Source organism: Pristiophorus japonicus, chromosome 4 (genome assembly GCF_044704955.1).
Source record: "Pristiophorus japonicus isolate sPriJap1 chromosome 4, sPriJap1.hap1, whole genome shotgun sequence".
Classification (NCBI taxonomy): domain Eukaryota; kingdom Metazoa; phylum Chordata; class Chondrichthyes; family Pristiophoridae; genus Pristiophorus; species Pristiophorus japonicus.
The window spans coordinates 253,796,274-253,817,993 of NC_091980.1; the positions used below are offsets into that span (position 1 = coordinate 253,796,274).

Genomic DNA, 21,720 nt, shown 5'->3' on the forward strand with positions numbered 1-21,720 from the left:
CCACATGGCAATTGTTTTGTTGGGGATGTGAAACAGAGGATGGTACTTGAAGGGCATGAAATAATAAAGATTGTTCACTTGGGTTATTGTGTTTATTTTCTAGAGATTACTTAAGGAATAATATTGCAGAGGTTAGGGAGCCGATTGACTAACCATTTTCTCAGAGAAAGGGATTTGGCACAGAGAACCTAAAGATTTGTGCAGATGCAGGTTTCTTAGGGAGGGCGTAACATTAAGATGGTCAACTTTAATGTAGAAGAAAAACATATTTCAATGACTATGTAGTACGGTGAGCACTACACCACTTGAGTATTGGCTGTAGATATTATACATCCAATTGAATTTAAATTTTAGGGGCAAAATACACCGGCATGTGCTGATTAAGCTAAAAGGAGCAGCATAAATGTTTCCCTATTTTGATTTCATGTCTTCCTGGATACTTGTTCCACTTCACCTGCCCTCTTCTGTGGCTACGTTTGCGCTTGGTGGGTACCGGAGTGCATCATCACAACCAGGAATAGAATTTTAATTTAATTTATTAAGTTTCCTTTTAATTTGACTTTTTAATTTAAAGTCTTTATTGGTTGCGCCCCTTTAAAAAGGGGGCACATATCGATCTTTAAATAGGCAATTGCCTGCAAGAAGAGTCAACAGAAGCAGCGCCTGGAAAATAACATTAAAAACTAATGCCGGCATGCACCAAATGTTTTTTTCTTCCGCTTGTCTCTTTATTGGCAATGATGCTCCCGAGGTGAAGCGTTGCATCTCCCGGGACACGTTCCCTGGCGCTCGCGCTCCTGGTTCCTCCCCGTTGCCATGGGATGGGATGGGGGCTGTCAATCAGGTGACGTGGGTGTGTTTCCGGTAGGCTGCTTTGTGGAGGGAGAGTGTCGGTTCGGCGAGTGTCGGTCAGCGCCCGAGCTCAGTGCGCTTATCGGCCATATTTCCCCATATACGGTAAAAGGAGAAGTCAAGTGTGTGACGGCCGGCAGCCAGCGCTTTGGGGAGGAAGACGGGGATCGAGGCACGTATAGCGGCGGACCGCGGGATGAGCGGCGCCGGCTTCCCACTCCGCACAAGACGCCGCGGCGCTTCGGGAGAGCGAGGAGGAAAAAAAGGGGAAATGAACAACGCACTTGAGCAGACGGGCTGGCTTCACAGGGCTGGGCTTCAGCTTAACTAAAGACTTAAGTTTGTTTTCGCAGAGGGAAGGAGAGGTTTTTTTTTGTAGAGGTGGTGGTGGGGGAAAAGAGGGAAAAGAAGATATGACCAGCTGGGCCTGAGTGCAGCTGCTCTTTTTTTTGCCTTTTAACTTCAACCGTGAAAATGTCGGTTCCTGCATTTTTTAATGTGAAATAAATCACTGCTTTGATCTCTTGTGGTGAAGTGAAGACGCTCAACAGTCGCCCTTTGAGGAGGATCATTTTGGGGGTTAGACAAAAAAAAACTTGTGAGGATAAAATGTCAGCGAAGGTTCGCCTGAAGAAGTTGGAGCAGTTGCTCCTGAACGGACCTCAGAAGAATGCAAGTTCAATGAGTGTGGAGACTTTGTTGGATATTTTAATATGTTTATACAACGAATGTAGCAGCTCGCCTATACGACGGGAAAAATACATTGCAGAATTCCTGGAATGGGGTAAGCAGAACCTTGGGTGATCCAGTCTGAAATGTTACCGTGCTTTGAACTGCGCCCAGATACATGAAATAGTTGTTTGTTTACTTTTGTGGAACAGATTGGGCTAAATCTCACTGACTTTCCTTAGTATATTAAACATCGGAAAATGAACTATTTCTACACATTGAGGACTTATCAAAGTCCACAATTAGTAACTCGTATTATTACGCTGTGAAATGCTGCAGATTCCAAAACATGATTGCTTAAAAAAAAATCCAAACTTGGACAAAAAGTGTGGAGTGTGTGAGAAAATTCACTTATTCCACAATATGTTCAGGCACACATCTGCTTGATTTGTTTTTTGCAAAATAGCTTTCGTTATAATTAACAAGGAACATCACCAGTTTAATCTGTTGTTGCAGCCTATTTGTTGACTTTTTATTTATAAGTGCTTTATTGTACATATTTCACAATTCTAAATCAGTAGGTGGACATGTGATGGGTTAAAAACTTTGCTGTGTTCCTTCTACCACAAGCTTAACCATGTATCAATTCTTAATGTGTCTCTTCTGGAGATTATGTTGTAACTGAGTTGGAGACGAGCATAATGTTATTTACATGAGTAGTAATAGTTTTAATATTCAGTTTAGTATATACTTAAGTAGCCAATGTTCTATTGTATGTTAACAAATTAAGAGGATTCACTTCCTGGACTATTTCATTGACGTCAATAATAAGATTAACAACTGAATGGTGAGCCATTGTATCACATCTGGCATGGAGAACTGGACTATTTGGGTATCTCTTGCTATACAGTATGTTAGCAAGATTTGCTTTGTTCAATAGGTGAATGTCAGTTCCAGTTCAAATTCACTTACCCTGCCTTAAAGGGGACACAAACATTGAAACATAGTGGTTTGACAACTTGCGCAGTTCCATTTCTAGAAGGTTATTTTCAATATTGTTTGAGATCTTACATCATTGGGTGTAGCTAGCAATGTCTATTATTGTTTGGCGATTTGTTAGTAATGCACACTGTTAATTCCATATACTTTAAAGTCTTTTTAACATGTATTTGTACCATTTTCAAACATGTAATTCTTGAATCTGAAGAGTTTTAAATTTACATTGACCAGTAGTATACACAAGTCTAATATATATTCCATATAATAGTTTTTTGTGTGTGCATATATGCATAAATCAGCTAGATTGTTATTGTGACGGAATTAGGTATATGAACATTATCTCAAATCCGCTTCCAGTGTGCTTTTTAAGTGTTACAGCAGTTTAATTCAAGTTGAAGTTGGTCAAGATTTTAAAATAAAAGTATCAGTTTTGATACTACATTTATAATTTCTATATTAGTGTTTATCTTCTCATCTTTTTGCTGTTGCATTAATCAACCATACAGATTACTCAACTTCTAAACAGCTTGTTAGGAGCCTTCATCTTATCTTGCCTTGCACTGAGAACTATTTAACTGCAATGTTAAATGTTACAATACTTGTGTTAATGTACTGTTTACAGTGGAATAATCTAGTAAGCCATGAGTTGCTCCCTTTTTAGAAGTAGACTTTGGCTTATTTATATAGATAGCTGTCAAAGTACTTGGATATGCATTTGATGTGCCGTAACTTACAGGGTTAAGGACCAAGAGCTGGAAATTAGGCTGGATAGTTGTTTTTAGGCAGACACGATGGGCCAAATGGCCGCCTCCTGTGTGTAAATTTCTATGAAAGTAGCGTGGGGTATCTAAAACTGACCATCCATATACACTAGAATGCAAAGTACTATTAATGAAAAATTTAGATGCAACATTTACCACTAATGGTGTAACAATAGTCATCTGACCAATCCTATCAAAATACCTTTGAAGGCACTTGTATGAACTTTTGCAGAGACTATAGAAGGGGCCTTTACCTTTTTTGAGCCCTCTGGAATAGCAGTGTTCGGACAACTCTCCCATTTCAGAGTTTTTAAAAAAAAGCATTGCATGCAGGGACATGCCTCTTTTTGTGGACCTTTTCAAAGATTCTCTTTTGGGGCTCTCTCTTTGACTGCAGTACATGAAGCCTAATCGTATAGTAGTGATCAGATTTCATTTGTGAAGAGATTTGTAACTATATATACTGTGCTGATTTTATGTAGAGTGAATATGTGGTATTTGAATATGTTTTCATTTCAGTATTAACTGGACCATAAATGATGAACTATGCCCCAATGTGCTATGGTTTATTCATCCCTTAATCCTTACAATTCAATTAAAATATACATTTAAGGGCTAGAAATTCACTTGGTTAGCAACTCTTGCCATGCTGTCAGTGCCTGCCGTGCACTTCACTGAAGGTTTAGCGGCGACGCTAACAGTTTGCACTGTGCTTGTTAGCACCGCCCACTCTGTGATGTCACTGCAACGCCGCAATAGTTTGCAAAATTCATTCTTTCGCCTGCTGTAGCGGCTGGCACTGAGACCGGCAGGAGAAAGCAGTTGGTTCAGTGACGATGCCGGGGTGATATTGTCTGGAGTGCAAGATAAGTGGTGAAATTTCACTTTCAACTTTTATTTATTTGTTGCAGGAATGGGGATGCTGGTATCCTAGCCCCAAAAATTGAGCAGGCCTCCTGCGCTATCGCTCTGTTAGCACCTGAAGAAGAGTGTGGAACGCTTTTCTTAGCGTTCCACTCTCTTCTTGGGGCGATACAACTGAATACCTCACTTTGAGATGAAAGACATCGCCCCGGCGGCGTCACCACCTCAAAGCGGGTGATACAGAATGTCTAGCCCTTAATATTTAATTAAATTTAATAATGTTTTTGAAGAAATTACCAATTGGATCGGTAAAGGGAATGCAGTAGATGCAATGTATGTGGATTTTCAAAATGCATTAGAGAAAATGTCTCACGAGGCGTGTTACATAGCAAGTTGTTTGATGGACAGGAAACAAAGGGTGGAATTCTTCAGGGCTTTTCCTATTCCATCGTCGCAACTTCGACAGAAGCTCTGTTTATGTGTGAGAGTGAGGTTTCCGCCAAGGTTGTGCGGGGTCAGGAGAGGCCGCAAAAAGATTCACGGCCAAAGAGAGAGAGTAACTCGGCATTGCTTGAACTCGACGAGGGTTGGAAGTGGTCTGCCCCGGTGGGTTAATGTGAGTCCACTTTTGTTCTTGGTATACATAGATGATTTAAACGTGGTGTAGAGACCAAAATATCAAAGTTCATTAACGACAGAAAAGTGGGTGATTTAGCAAACAGCGAAGAAGCTTTTGAGATACTGGGGCTATCTCCATTGGAGCAGAAAAGGCTGAGGAGATTTAATAGAAGTTTCTAATATTATGAAAGGCTTTGATATACTGAATAATGAAAGAGCTTTTCTTCGGATGGGGAATTAGTGATGAGTTGTGATCAATTTATAATTATCACTCAGAATGAGGAAAGCGTTTAGGAGTCATTTCTTTACATTGGATTGTTGGCGCATGGAATGGGTTGAATGGCCTCTGTGGTTCTATATACGGTTATTCACAATCAAAGATGGAAATTCATTGAATTTCTTTGTTGGCCAAGGCTCTTCCCGGAAAGATAGAAAACCTTCATTCTCCTATTGCTAACAGTACAAATTATTTAAATTGCAGATGACTTGTGTTGTTCTAGTGTACAATGCTTGTGATCTTGATCTTATTTGTGGTGGAATGGTTTGTTCATCAGTTGTCTTTTTGAAATGTTTTCTACTTGTAGAACACCAACTCTTCAAATTCTGAAATTAAGGCTGAATATATTTTAATCATAGTAATCTGGAGTTATTTACAGTTAAAATGCATTTGATATTGACATGGGTTTTAAGCTCTGTCTGGCCAACAGCTGTTCCATTGTTCCCAATTCTGTCACTGTAGTTGTTTCTCCAACAATCAAAACTTGTAGTTCAAAAAACATCATAGTAGTATTGGAATAAAACCTTACAAACAAGAAACCTGATTTCAAATAGATCCCTAATAGAACAACCTCCAACATAGTTCTGAAAGGTTAGATTGGTGATATTTGCCACATATTTATGTTGCTTGAAGAGATGGGTTCAATATTGATTACTTGGTGCCATAATCACCAGGGTTGTTGGAACAATGCCAGCTGCTGTTTGTTAAGACCATTTTTTAACCAGATGATCACAGTACAGTACTACAATCTTTGTGAACTGTTTATGTATTTGAATTTGTGTAAAATAATCTTGTATTGGAAATAAGCGTATTGTGGGGAATACCACGTACCTGTATATTGCAAAAGTTTGAATAATTTGAGTATTTAAAGCAGGATTAGATATTGAGGCTTGTGACCTTGTGACCAATTATTGTAGCCACACAATGTCTGCAATGCTTTTGCTATCAGTTTTCCCATTTGAAATCAGTATTTTGTAATTTGGATCACTAAGTTGGCAAATAAGTATCGGAATATGTATTCACGATAAGTAGAATTTCTATCACAAACTCTGCAGTTGATCCCTGTTGCCATTCACTTTCCAACCAGAAACTAACCATAATAAGGTTCCTTTAACTCTAAATATAGTTTTTCTCAAGTTTGCAATATTTTGGAATCTTTCTCTCTACATAATGTCTAAGAAATGACACTAGCGTGATGAGGACTTGAAAAGATTGAGTACAAAAGAGATGACGGCAAATGGAACACAATTGTTAACGTTATTTTAAATGTGCTATTCCTCGTCATTTGTGTTGCTCATTAATCAGGCTACATATCTGTTTACATTTGAGGTTTTGAACAACCTTGTGATAGAAAATCTCCTATTCTTTTAATTGCAGATCAATTGTTCTCTTGCTTAACCCAAATTTTCCATCTGCAGCATACAAATGTACAAAACGGATGGGAAAAGACTATCAAGCCCACCCATCCAGACAGAGTGCAATCACGTACACGATTGACCCACCCCAATCATGCAAACGCCTGGGAGAAGCAAATAAAGCAGAAAGACCTGCAGCCAATTTAGAAAAAACTCCTTTGTGACTCCCTAAGATAATCAAGCAAGGCTCCTGGAGACCATGTCAGTCTATATCTCCAATTAATCCCAGCTAACTAGCAACCTACCTGCTATAATTAGAAATGCCATGTTTGCTCAGGCATTTGTCATTTCTCTTTTAAAGGACAAGTGAACCCATACCCACTGCATGTTTTGGTAGTTGTAGCGGGCAATACTTTATGCAAAAAGAAATACTTACTGATGTATAATTCTGGTTTTTAAGTGTTTTATATGCATATCCTCCAGTCCTTTTGTTTCTACCCATCCCAAATAACCTATCCAACCTAACGGTATTCAATCCCTTCCAACATTTTAAACTCATCATATTCTCTCTAGTCCTGCATTTCTAAGATAAATAGCCCTAACGGTTCAAGCCTATTCTGATAACTAAGAAGTTGAGAAGAAATGCTGGAAACACTCAACAGGTCAGGCAGGATCTATGGAGAGAGGCATAGGGTTAATGTTTCTGGTTGATGAACTTTCTGTTTTTATTTTCCGATTTCCATCATCTGCAGTATTTTTCTTCCTGCTGAACTAAGAGCCTTGAGGCTCAATAAAAAATTTTGGACCATCTCCAGTTGATATTCCTTGACATGTGCAGGGACCAAAACTAGACATAATACTCCAAAGTGCAGATGTACCAAAATCTTTTATATGGGTATGATGCTGTTTCTTTTATACTCGATGGTCCTCGTAAAGCAACCTAAAAGCACACTTACCTTCCTATAGTCACCTCACTGCTTATGTACCTTTTTAATGAGTTAAAAAATATTATTCCTAGGTCTTGATCTATTACTTTTCTGAGTACTCCTGCATGGTACAAAGTTGCCTGGTGTTTCCCAACCCCAAATACATTACGCTGCACTTGTCACAATGAAGGACATCTGCTACGCAAGTCTAATCAGCTTACTTAACTAAATTGGTCTGCAACCTATTGATTTGGTCCAAATTACTAACCCCTGTGCGCACTTTAATGTCATCTGTAAAATTGTAAATGGTTCTGTTAATGCCCTTTCCACATTATTAATGAAAATAATGGATGGTAGTGGTCCCAATATGAGGACTTGTGGAACTCCATTTGAGCATCTCCTATCCTATTATTGATAACCTTCTCCTTATGAGATCTAACTAGTTTCTTATCCAGCATAATGTGTGTCCTATAATTCTGTAAGATCTGATATCCTCCATTATTCTAGTCAATTCCTCAAATAACTCAGGTTAGTGAGGCAGTACCTTTGTTTCCTGAGGCCTTGTCGCAAATTCCTAATAACTACCAGAATTCCCCAGTGATCATAAATGATATCCTGTATAATACTTTGTAGCAGTTTCCATTGTATTTCCAAATCTACAAATTGGTATTTTATATCATTCCTGCAGATACCTTAAAGTGTGGTTACAAAGTGATAGGTACTCCTTTCCTCCTTAACTTATCAAAGATGTGCCAATTGTACCCCATTTCAGAACAAGTTATAGTAATAGACTGACGTCAAACTAACATGCCTATAATTCCTACTGTTGCTTTCTTATTAATGGAACCATGATTGTGACCAGTTGCTTTTCTCACACTCTCATGTAACTGGTATTCAGTGCTCCTGGAATTCAATGTTACAATATGTATGTTTTATAGTTAAAAATAAGAAGCTTGCATGGGACAGTTTAACAAATGTAATTCACAAATTCCATTGAACTGTCAAATTAGTACCAAAGCCTAATGGCTGTTCCGGTAATTGAGTTTATAACAATATTTTGTTTTGAGATGTGGTGCAGTGGAAACATTTTTGATGCACTATGCAGAAAGTAAGAAATACATATCACTTTGGCTTTCTTCTAGACTTCTGTAGGAATACTATAAAATACTGATTTGTGGTAGATGTAGAAGTGAGTGGCAGCTGGTGAAAGATAATCATTTAGATGGTGGATTGAATATTCTCTTTTCACTTTGGCTTGCTGTAGCATTACTTAAGAGGCCCAACCAGGGCCCTTCTATTATGAGAAAGGAATTGATGCAATGAATATTTAATTTAAAAGCTGCTACGCCTTCAAATACTTGAAAAGTAGTTTAATTGCACATTATAATGGTAGGCTGCAGAAAGCACTCTTCCTTTGTTTATGGTTGACATACTTAAGTCAAACTGTGGCACACCAAACTAAAACTATCAATCAAACTGTTGTAAGTCAAAGCTTTACCCTGTGCCTTCCACTCAAGGCATGAAATAAGTAGACAGTGCAGCATAAAAACAACATAGAAAATAGGTGCAGGAGAAGGCCATTCGAGCCTGCGCCACCATTCAATATGATCATGGCTGATCATGCACTTCAGTACCCCATTCCTGCTTTCTCTCCATATCCCTTGATCCCATTAGCCGCAAGGGCCACATCTAACTCCCTTTTGAATATATCTAACGAACTGGCTTCAACAACTTTCTGTGGTAGAGAATTCCACAGGCTCACAACTCTGAGTGAAGAAGTTTCTCCTCATCTCGGTCCTAAATGGCTTACCCCTTATCCTTAGAGTGTGACCCCTGGTTCTGGACTTCCCCAACATCGGGAACATTCTTCCTGCGTCTAATCTGTCCAATTCCGTCAGAATTTTATATGTTTCTATGCGATCCCCCCTCATTCTTGCAAATTCCATTGAATATAAGCCTAGTCGATCCAGTCTTTCTTCATAAGTCAGTCCTGTCATCCCGGGAATCAGTCTGGTGAACCTTCACTGCACTCCCTCAATAGCAGGAATGTCCTTCCTCAGATTAAGAGACTAAAACTGTACACAATATTCAAGGTGTGGCCTCACCTGTACAACTGTAGTAAGACCTCCCTGCTCCTATACTCAAATCCTCTCGCTATGAAGGCCAACATGACATTTGCCGCCTTTACTGCCTGCTGTACCTGTATGCCAACTTTCAATGACTGATGTACCATGACACCCAGGTCTCATTGCGCCTCCCCTTTTACTAATTTGTCACCATCCAGATAATCTGCCTTCCTGTTTTTACCACCAAAAGTGGATAACCTCATGTTTATCTACATTATACTGCATCTGCCATGTATTTGCCCACTCACCTAACCTGTCCAAGTCACCCTGCAGCCTCTTAGCATCCTCCTCACAGCTCAAACTGCCACCCAGCTTAGTGTCATCTGCAAACTTGGAGATATTACACTCAATTCCTTCGTCAAAACCATTAATGTATATTGTAAATAGTTGGGATCCCAGCATTGAACCTTGCTGTACCCCACTAGTCAACTGCCTGCCATTCTGAAAAGGACCCGTTTATTCCTACTCTGTGCTTCCTGTCTGCCAACCAGTTCTCTATCCACGTCAGTGCATTACCCCCAATACCATGTGCTTTAATTTAGCACACTAATCTCTTGTGTGGTACCTTGTCAAAGTCTAAATACACCACATCCACTGGCTCCCCCTTGCCCACTCTACTAGTTACATCCTCAAAAAAGTCTAGAAGATTTGTCAAACATGATTTCCCTTTCATAAATCCATGCTGACTTGGACAGATCCTGTCACCACTTTCCAAATGTGCTGCTATTACATCTTTAATAATTAATTCCAACATTTTCCCCACCACCGATGTCAGGTTGACCAGTATATAATTCCCTGTTTTCTCTCCCTCCTTTTTTTAAAAAGTGGTGTTACATTAGCTACCCTCCAGTCCATAGAACTGATCCAGAGTCTATAGAATGTTGGAAAATGACCACCAATGCATCCACTATTTCTAGGGCCACTTCCTTAAGTACTCCGGGATGCAGTCTATCAGGCGGTGGGGATTTATCGGCCTTCAATCCCATCAATTTTCCTACCACAATTTGCTGGCTAATAAGGATTTCCTTTAGTTCCTCCTCCTCGCTAGACCCTCAGTCCCCTAATATTTCCGGAAGGTTATTTGTGTCTTCTTTAGTGAAGACAGAACCAAAGTACTTGTTCATTTGGTCTTCCATTTCTTTGTTCCCCATTATAAATCCACCTGATTCTGAATGTAAGGGACCCACATTTGTCTTCACTAATCTTTTTCTCTTCACGTATCTGTAGAAGCTTTTGCAGTCAGTTTTTATGTTCCCTCCAAGCTTATCCTCATATTCTATTTTCCCCCTCTGCTGAATTCTAAATTTCTCCCAGTCCTCAAGTTTGCTGCTTTTTTTGGACAATTTATATGCCTCTTCCTTGGATTTAACACTATCCCTAATTTCCCTTGTAAGCTACGGTTGAGCCACCTTCCCTGTTATTTTTACGCCAGACAGGGATGTACAATCCCTGGGATGTATATATTGAGCATATATACAGCCATTCGCATTTATTTCATATCAGTGAAAAGAAGAATGCACATATACTAATACCTAAAGATCAAAGGCCACTCAATTGTCTTGTAAAACTGTTTCTTTTTGGATTGATGCCATGACCAGTTCTTGAGGTCCCACCACAATGGCAAAGACAATGGGTACTTGTATGATTTCACACACACAATTCATAAATAATTCGTAAAGTTTTTATTAACATCTTTTAAATTAACACTTGCATAGTATTTCAGATATTGCAATAATATGCTTAAAAATTGTTCTTGGGATGTGGAAGAATGTTGCTTCCATATTAGTGGTGATGTGCCTTCTCCTTAATCTCCTGTAGTACTTGTGGTGATGGTGCTTCCACAATGGATTTAGGTAGGGAATTCCAGGATATTGACCCATCGATGGTGATGGAACAGTGAATATCTGTGCAAATCAGGATAGCGTGTGACTTGGAGGTGATGATTTTGCACAATATTGCTGCTGTTGTCGTTCTCAGCAGTAAAGGTAGCAAGGGAGAGTGGTGCTGTCGAGTTAATCTTGGTGAATTGCTGCATTGCATCTTGCAGCTGCAATATGCCGGTGATGGGAGAAGGTGGAAATCAAGTTCAGTGTCATGGATTGTGTTGAGCTTCTTGAGTGTTGTGGATGTGCCCATCCAGATGAATGGTGAGTACTCCATCGCATTGCTAAATTGAGCCTTGAAGATGGTGCAGAAACTTTGAAGATCCAGGACGTGAGCTACCCATCATGGAGTATGCAGCCTCTGCTCTGCTCTTGTAGCCATGGTATGATGAGTCTAGTTAAGCTTCAGGTGGTGTTGAAAGCTAGAAGATGATGAATGGCTTTCTTGTGTTCAAATGTTACCTGCTATTTGTTTCAAACAAATAATGTCTTGCTGTCCTCAAAATTGACTCTGGGCCCCATGAAGTCTCATGGCTCCAGGCAAGGAAACCTGCTGATTCCCACCTACTGCCCTCCCTCAGCTGATGAATCAGTACTCTTCCATGTTGAACATGACTTGGAAGAAGCACTGAGGGTAGCAAGGGTGCAAAATGCACTATGGGTGGAGGACCTCAACGTCCATCACCACGAGTGGCTCGGTAGCAACATTACTGACCAAGCTGGCCATGTCCTTAAGGAGAGAACCAACATGAGGGAAAATACAACTTTATCTTGTCCTCACCAATCTACCCGTCGCAGATGCATCTGTCCATGACTGTATTGGTAGTAGTTGCTGATTGGAGCATGGGCAATTACAGCAGGAGCGGCGAGAGATTGTGGAACGACGTGATCGGGGCCCAGAAGGGGCGAGGGCCCAGGGGCAGCACGGGCCAGCCCACACTGCGATTGTGTGCGCACGAAGTCCATGCAGCAGAGCTGGTCTCCAGTCGTCTTGCCACTGGATCAAGACCTAGCTCTGTCAAACCCGTGTGGTGGCTGGTGTGCAACGGCCACCGCACATTTTTTTTAAAAAAAGCCACGCACAGGCATCTTCCACCCTTCAACATGTAGTTTGGGACCTGGCATATTAGGTCCTTCATTGAAACACCTGTGAACTCATCCCTTTTTGGCATGGAAGCAAGTCATTCTCAATATGAGGGACCAACTATGTGATATAATCCAGGACCTTTTGTAGTCTGATGCAGGCTGCTTCATTATTGGAGGAGCAGAACTCTGAACAGCTCCACTTCTGACCTTGTGACAGAGGGAAGGTTGTCAATGAAGCAGTTGAGAATGGTTGGACCAAGTAGCTTTCACTGAGGAACTCCTGCAATAATGCCTGAGATTGTGATGTTTGCCATCTGACAACCATAATCTTCCTTTGACCATAATTGACCTCAGCTTTGCTAGGGCTTCTTTTGTGCAATGATGAAGTAAACCCAATACTACAAGGCTGCCAATGTGATAGCTGTTATCTTTTATGTTCAGCAATGAATGTTTAAAATAAAACTGAAACTAAGAAAGCCCCTGATGCCACAATATATTTTGTGCTTATTTATAATGCATCTCATAAATAGTACTTTGTGAGTTTAGAGTTCTTTATTGGTGCAAGTAATGTGTTTTGTCTTGTGCTGTGTGTGACCATCCTATGAAATATATTAAGTTTGAGGGACAGTTTAATGTGATAACTATTGGTTTTGATGTTCTCTCAAGGCATCAGTGAATTTGATGTATTTTCTAAATACTTGTTGCGCCTTCTCTCTGTTCCTTGATTTGTGGAGAGCCTAATAATGCCAAGAGTTGCCTAATTTAATATACAGGTAGAACGTCCTAAATCCGGAATTCTAAAAACCGCAATTGTCCAAAAACCGGGCATTGTGCAGATTGTAAGAGTCGTTGTCCGAAATCCGAAAATATTTCCAGAAAACCGGACTTTTAAGCTGTGCATGCCTTTCTCCAGGCAGGAATAAAAAAAAATGCGCGGCCTAGCGTTGAAATTGCCGTCGGATGTAATACTCCAAAATTTGGAAATTCACGAAAGTTGGCCCAAGGGTTTCTGGATTCGGGACATCGCATTTCTTCTCCGAAATCCGTAAAAAAACTGGAATGGCCTCGGTCCCGAGGTTTCCGGTTTCGGGACGTTATACCTGTGTTATATCTACAAAAACTGCTCACTATTCCAGGATCATTCTGGATTGCAAAAATAACCCCAGGCTACTATTCTCTACTGCTAACCGTCTCCTTAAAGCCCTCTACCCTGTCTCCACCATACTTGCCTCCAACAATGTATGAGGAGCTCATGGACTTCTTTGTATCAAAGATTGCGACCATCCGATCAGCTGCATCTGTGAGTTCCCTTCCTTCACCTAGCTCACAGGGCCAAACTTCATCTGGCACTCCCACCTGCCCTAGCCCTAAACTCATGTCTTTTTCTAGTTTCTCTTTGATCTCCCACCTCCCCTGCCCGCCCCCCCCCCCCCAATCTCTCCAAACTCATTTTATCCTGGAGACCCACTTCCTGCTCTCTTGACCCTATTCCCACTAACCTGCTGACCACCCAACTTCCTTTTCTGGCTCCCATGCTAGCCGACATTGTTAACAGTTCTCTGTCCTTGGGTACTGTTCCCCTCTCCTTCTTACTAGACCCTCGGTCCCCTAGTATTTCCGGAAGGTTATTTGTGTCTCCCTTCGTGAAAACAGAACCAAAGTATTTGTTTAACTGGTCCGCCATTTCTTTGTTCCCCATTATAAATTCACCTGAATCTAACTGCAAGGGACCTACGTTTGTTTTCACTATTCTTTTTCTCTTCACATACCTATAGAAGCTTTTGTAGTCAGTTTTTATGTTCCCAGCAAGCTTCCCCTCATACTCTATTTTCCCCCTCCTAATTAAACCCTTTGTCCTCCTCTGCTGTATTACAAAATTCTCCCAGTCCTCAAGTTTGCTGCTTTTCTGGCCAATTTATATGCCTCTTCCTTGGATTTAACACTATCCTTAATTTCCCTTGTTAACCACGGTTGAGCCACCTTCCCCGTTTTATTTTTACTCCAGACAAGGATGTACAATTGTTGAAGTTCATCCATGTGATCTTTAAATGTTTGCCATTGTCTATCTACCGTCAACCCTTTAAGTATTACTTGCCAGTCTATTCTAGCCAATTCACATCTCATACCATCGAAGTTACCTTTCCCCAAGTTAAGGACCTTAGTCTCTGAATTAACTGTGTCATTCTCCATTATAATAAAGAAATCTACCATATTATGGTCACTCTTCCCCAAGGGGCCTTGCACAACAAGATTGTTAATTAGTCCTTTCTCATTGCACATCACCCAGTCTAGGATGGCCAACCCTCTAGTTGGTTCCTCGACATATTGATCTAGAAAGCCATCCCTAATACACTCCCGGAAATCCTCCTCCACCTCGCTACCAGTTTGGTTAGCCCAGTCAATATGTAGGTTAAAGTCGCCTATGATAACTGCTGTACCTTTATTGCACGCATCCCTGATTTCTTGTTTGATGCTGTCCCCATCCTCATTACTACTGTTTGGTGGTCTGTACACCACTCCCACTAGTGTTTTCTGCCCTTTGGTATTCCGCAGCACCACCTATACAGATTCCACATCATCTAAGCTAATGTTCTTCCTTACTATTGCATTAATTTCCTCTTTAACCAGCAACGTCACCCCACCTCCTTTTCCTTTCTGTCAATCCTTCCTAAATGTTGAATACCCCTGGATGTTGAGTTCCCAGCGTTGGTTACCCTGGAGCCATGTCTCCATGATGCCAATTACATCATATCCATTAACTGCTATCTGCGCAGTTAATTCGTCCACCTTATTCCGAATACTCCTCGCGTTGAGGCACAGAGCCTTCAGGCTTGTCTTTTTAACACACTTTGCCCTTTTAGGATTTTGCTGTAATGTGGCCCTTTTTGCTTTTTGCCTTGGGTTTCTCTGTCCTCCACTTTTACTTTCTTCTTTCTATCTTTTGCTTCTGCCCCCGTTCTACTTCCCCCTGTCTCCCTGCATAGGTTCCCACCGAGCCACACAAGAAGAAAGGATCTTGCGGAGACATCGTTGGTGATATTTCTCCAGCGACTTGAGGTGTCTACTGTACATGGTCCATGTTTTTGAGCCATACAGGATGGCGGGTATTACTACAGCCCTGTAGACCATGAGCTTGGTGGCAGTTTTGAGGGCCTGGTCTTCAAACACTCTTTTCCTCCGGGGGCCCTACAAATCACCTGGGAGGATAGACGCACCACTTGATCAGCTCCACTGGGCAGGCCACATAGTTCGCATGCCAGACACGAGATTCCCAAAGCAAGCGCTCGACTCTGAACTCCTTCATGGCAAATGAGCCAAAAGTGGGCAGCGGAAACGTTACAAGGACACCCTCAAAGTCTCCCTGATAAAGTGCAACATCCCCACTGACACCTCGGAGTCCCTAGCCAAAGACCACCCTAAATGGAGGAAGTGCATCCGGGTGGGCGCTGAGCAACTTGGGTCTTGTCGTCGAGAGCATGCAGAAATCAAGCGCAGGCAGCGGAAAGAGCAGTGGCAAACCAGTCCCACCGACCCCTTCCCTCAATGACTGTCTATCTCACCTGTGACAGAGACTGTGGTTCTCGTATTGGACTGTACAGCCACCTAAAAACCTATGTTCAGAATGGAAGCAAGTCTGCCTTAATTCTGAGGGACTGCCTATGATGATGATATCACAAGAAGAAATTATGGGTGATTACCAAAAGCTTAGTCAAAGAGGTAGGTTTTCAGGAGCATCTTAAAGGAGGAAAGAGAAGTCGAGAGGCAGAGGAACTGAAGGATATCCTTATAAAGCAGGAAACTGTTAGGGAAATTGATGGGATTGAAGCCCGATAAATCCTCGGGGCCTGATAGTCTGCATCCCAGAGTACTTAAGGAAGTGGCTATAGAAATAGTGGATGCATTGGTCATTTTTCAACAGTCTTTCAACTCTGGATCAGTTCCTATGGACAGGAGGGTAGCTAATGTAACACCACTGTTTAAAAGAGGAGGGAGAGAGAAAAGGAGTAATTATAGACTGGTTAACCTGACATCAGTAGTGGTGAAAATGTTGGAATCAATTATTAAAGATGAAATAGCAGCGCATTTGGAAAGCAGTGACACGATCAGTTCAAGTCAGCATGGATTTATGAAAGGGAAATCATGCTTGACAAATCTTCTGAAATTTTTTGAGGATGTAACTGGTAGAATGGACAAGGGAGAACCAGTGGATGTGGTGTATTTGGACTTTCAAAAGGCTTTTGACAAGGTCCCACACAAGAGATTGGTGTGCAAAATTAAAGCACATGGTATTGGGGGTAATGTACTGACGTGGATAGAGAACTGGTTGGCAGACAGGAAGTAGAGAGTCGGGATAAGCGGGTCCTTTTCAGAATGACAGGCAGTGACTAGTGGGGTGCCGCAGGGCTCAGTGCTGGGATCCCAGCTCTTTACAATATACATTAATGATTTTAGATGAAGGAATTGAGTGTAATATCTCCAAGTTTGCAGATGACACTAAACTGGGTGGCGGTGTGAGCCGTGCAGAGGATGCTAAAAGGCTGCAGGGTGACTTGGACAGGTTAGGTGAGTGGGCAAATGTATGGCAGATGCAGTATAATGTGGATAAATGTGAGGTTATCCACTTTGGGGGCGAAAACGCGAAGGCAGAATATTATCTGAATGGCGGCAGATTAGGAAAGGGGGAGGTGCAACGAGACCTGGGTGTCATGGTTCATCAGTCATTGAAAGTTGGCATGCAGGTACAGCAGGTGGTAAAGAAGACAAATGGTATGTTGGCTTTCATAGCTAGGGGATTTAAGTATAGAAGCAGGGAGGTGTTGTACAGGGCCTTGGTGAGGCCTCACCTGGAATATTGTGTTCAGTTTTGGTCTCCTAATCTGAGGAAGGACGTTTTTGCTATTGAGGAAGTGCAGCGAAGGTTCACCAGACTGATTCCCGGGATGGCAGGACTGACATATGAGGAGAGACTGGATCAACTGGGCCTTTATACACTTAGAAGGATGAGAGGGGATCTCATAGAAACTTATAAGATTCTGACGGACTGGACAGGTTAGATGCAGGAAGAATGTTCCCGATGATGAGGAAGTCCAGAACCAGGGGACACAGTCTTAAGATAAGGGGTAGGCCATTTAGAACTGAGATGAGGAGAAACTTCTTCACTCGGAGAGTTGTTAACCTATGGAATTCCCTACCGCAGCGAGTTGTTGATGCCAGTTCATTGGCTATATTCAAGATGGAGTTAGATATGGCCCTTACGGCTAAAGAGATCAAGGGGTATGGAGAGAAAGCAGGAAAGGGGTACTGAGGGAATGATCAGGCATGATCTTCTTGAATGGTAGTGCAGGCTCGAAGGGCCGAATGGCCTACTCCTGCACTTATTTTCTATGTTTCCAAGTTTTTGTGTGTTAAATTTATTATTTTGTCTTATAACACTGCTGTGAAGCACCTTGGGATGTTTTACTACATTAAAGGCGCTGTATAAGTGCAAGTTGTTGTATAGCTTTTTATTTCATTCCAAACTGAATCCTTACGTTATTTTTTTGTTAAAGTTCCAGTACAGAGGAAACTGGGATTTCCCTGTTGAATCCAACTAGTAACTTAATGGTTTAGCTGTTAGGAAGTTGTTGTTCTTAAAAGTATGTGAAATAAATTTATCTTTTTCAGTTCTGGCACCAGTCTAATGACAGCAGGACATTCAGTTCTTGGTAAGACCATTCGATCAATGCAATTACTGAAGATTTTTGGCAAATTAAATTTGCTTTGAAAGGCAGGGCTGTCTTCTTGTGCTCTCTGGCACGCCCATTGATGGTAGGCGCATAGGGGCCAAGTTTCGGCCTGAGTTGCTCCTGTTTTTTTGGAGCAACTGGTTTAGAATGGAGTATCTTAGAAATTGCAATTCTTTGCATTTAGTTTGCTCCAGTTCTAGTCAGTTAGAACAGTTTCACTTTGGAACAGAATTTGTTTTCAAAAGGGGGCGTGTCCGGCCACTTATGCCTGTTTTCAAAGTTTAGGCAGTGAAAACTTACTCCAAACTAACTTAGAATGGAGTAAGTGAAGATTTTTGTACGCTCGAAAAAACCTTGCCTACACTTAGAAAATTAGGCGTAGGTTACAAATTAGGCGTAGGGAACGAGGCGGGGGAAGGGAAGTCATTAAATTCTACAATCATTCAGCAGTCATAGTTATACAAATAAAGATCCAACCTGAATAAAAATTTATAAGCAAAGAAAAGATTAAATAATCCATGTTCCTACCTGTGTGAAACAGCAGCAGCCTTCGAGCTGCTGTGCTTCAGCCAGGCCTTTCATGGTGGAGATAGGCAGGGGTGGCGTCAGTGTCTCGATGGCAGCAAGCAGCCTTCGAGTTGCGGTGCTTCAGGCAGGTCTTCCATCCATCCGTCAGTAGCTGGCCGGCAGCCGAAGAAGCAACACGCACGCAGCCTTCGAGCTGCGAAGGGGGTTGAGGCCATTCGGCCACGTGATAGGGATGGCATCAGTGGCTCGCCGGCAGCTGAAGAAGCAACACGCACGCAGCCTTCAAGCTATGAGGGGACTGAGGCCATTTGGCCACGGGATAGGGGCATCGTCAGTCACTGGACGGCAGGCAAAGACACAGCAATCAAGCAGCCTTCGAGCTGTGAGATGGACTGAGGCCATTTGACCAGAGAGAGGCAGCCACATAGACAGTTTTAAACTTAAATTTGCAGAATGGGTGCTGCATTGTCAACACCATGTATTATGCAATGCTTTGCCATCAATTCACTGCATAGGAGAGAATTGATTGGAGCTCACCGCACCAGGAACGTCGTAGCCCGTAGGTTGATGGGAAGGAGACCTTACCCACGTTGACAATATCGAGCCAGGCGCTCGTACCTGGACATGAGCGAGGCTGATTGTGTCAAAAGGCTGCGTTTCTGTAGAGAAGTTGTCGCTGAGATCTGTGATATGCTGAGAGCAGATTTGCAGCCCAGAAGCAGAACGCCAACTGCCCTGTCTGTTGCAGTGAAGGTAATAGCTGCACTTTCTTTCTATGCCTCGGGATCGTTTCAGGCTAAAACTGGAGATGTGTGTGCCATCTCTCAACGTGCAATACATGCCTGCATTTACCAGGTCACGGCTGCACTGTATGAGCGAAGGAATGACTATCAATTTCCCAATGACCGCACAAGCGATCCATGAGCGGGCTGTGGGCTTCTTCAGGATTGCCGGCTTCCCAAAGGTACAGGGCTGCATTGATTGTACCCACATAGCCTTGCGAGCACTTGTGGAGGATTTCAAGCCGTACAGGAATAGAAAAGGTTTCCACTCCATCAATGTGCAGCTTGTGTGTGACGACAAGCAGTGCATCATGTCAGTCGATGCGAGATACCCTGGCAGCACCCACGATGCATTCATCCTACGCGACAGCATTATATCTGACATGTTTGAGCAGCAGCCAGAAGGGCAGAGCTGGCTACTGGGAGACAAAGGATACGGCCTGACCACCTGGCTCATGACGCCCCTACGCGTGACACGGACAGAAGCTGACGTCAATACAACATGGCGCACATTGCGACGCGCAGCATCATTGAGAGGACCATTGGCATATTGAAACAGCGATTCCGATGCCTTGACCATTCTGGAGGACAGTTGATATACTCTCCTCAGATTATCAGTCACTTCACTGTTGTGTGCTGCATGCTTCATAATTTAGCCATCATGAGGCAGCAGGAGCTGGTAGTGGAACCAGAAGACCTACGTGAGGGTCCAGTGCATGATGATCATATTACGGAACAGCAGGATGTGGATGATGACGACGATCAGGAAAGAATGCAAGTGCCTGATGCCGGAGCACGAGGTCGGAGGAGGGCCATCCATCGTGCCCCTTTAACGATTGCTCGAGCCTTGCACCAGCAGCTCATCTGTGAACGCTTCAACTACTGATGCCTGAGGGCTCTGCGACCACTGTTGCGCATGGACATGTTTATTCTTTGTAGTTGTTCCTACGTTGTGTTGTGTTAATGGAACATAAAACAGTTTTAATGAAAAAATATTTTATTGAAAAGTTAACGTCACTGTAATAAAAATATTTGTTGTATCAAACTATACTTTTTAATATGACTCTTGAAGATCACAAACTTGTAAAGTTACAAAACAATCTCAATGTGAAAAATCTTACACTCTTAAGATCACTTAAGCTTCAGGATCACTTTTTAGGTGCAAAATTAAATAAGATACAAAAATGTGAGAGCATTTACACTATAAGATCACTTTAAAAACCATAAGATCACAAGTTGTAAAACAATTTCAATTTGAAAAACGCTACTACAGCTACATCAAGAAGAAGAACAAAAGCAGCAAAGAAAGGCTGCAACCATATCTCATCCATATCTCAGTGAATGTTCACTTCTTCATGGGGAGTGTCATCTGATTGGCCGGGCTTTGTGCCCTGATTGCAGCAGCTACCTCAACCAGGCCCTCCCTGATGGCCTATGCCGTCATTTGCATGCCCTCCCTGATGCCTGTGCCGTCGATTGCACCCCCTCGGACATTCCTTCCCTAAGTTCCCGTGTCATTACTGCTATTTCTCCCGTCGGGACCGTCAACTGTTCACCCACTGCACTGATGCCACCGATGAGTGATCGGATAAGCTCATAGGTTGTGGCATTGGGTATGGAGACCAGAGTCGCATCTGTTGCACCTCAGGAGAGCGTGTCTCCAATAATCTCCTCCTCTGCCTGGGTCTGCCTTGTGGCACCACTACACTGGGACGGACGGTGGGACACTCGGTGTTGCAAGCGGCACCACTACACAGGGAGGTGTGGGCTGGGACTGTGGGACGCTCTGTGTTGCAGACGGCAGAACTAGAGGGAGAGGCTCAGGCTGGAACGGTAGGACGCTCGGTGTTCCAGACGACAGCACTCGAGTGCGAGCCGTGGGCTGGGATGTTGGACGAATGGGTGTAAACTGCTCCATGATATCAGCAGCAGCACTGGGACCCGCAGCGTCGGAATCAAAACCATAGTAGGTGGAACCAGAACCTATGCGAGAGGGAGGCGCAGGCTCGGACGGTAGTGCACTGACTCTAGAATGCTGCATTATACCAGCAGCACCACTGGGACCCGCAACATCGGAATCAAAACCATGGAAGGTAGAACCATGACCTATGCTAGGGGTTGAAACTCTGATGCCCCTTGATGGGAGCTCATGAACATTAATTTGGAAGCTCTCCCCTGCAGACATTTCAGTCATCGCTGCCACCATCCAGTCTGGTTCGTCCGCATCTGATTGTACTCGTTCTTGTTCTGTACCCGCAGGATCCTCGG

General features: G+C 42.6%; 1 protein-coding gene across 4 annotated transcripts in view; it reads left to right on the forward strand.

Annotated features, from left to right (window-relative positions):
* Positions 1-869: 869 nt before the first annotated feature.
* Positions 870-21,720, forward strand: part of cdc42bpb (CDC42 binding protein kinase beta (DMPK-like)) — a 236,186-nt gene continuing 215,335 nt past the window's right edge. For all 4 annotated transcript variants that reach the window (XM_070879336.1, XM_070879333.1, XM_070879334.1 and 1 more), the window contains exon 1: positions 870-1,636. In XM_070879336.1, the coding sequence (XP_070735437.1) occupies positions 1,462-1,636 (175 nt within the window). In that variant the 5' untranslated portion in view covers positions 870-1,461. The remainder of the gene's footprint in view (positions 1,637-21,720) is intronic.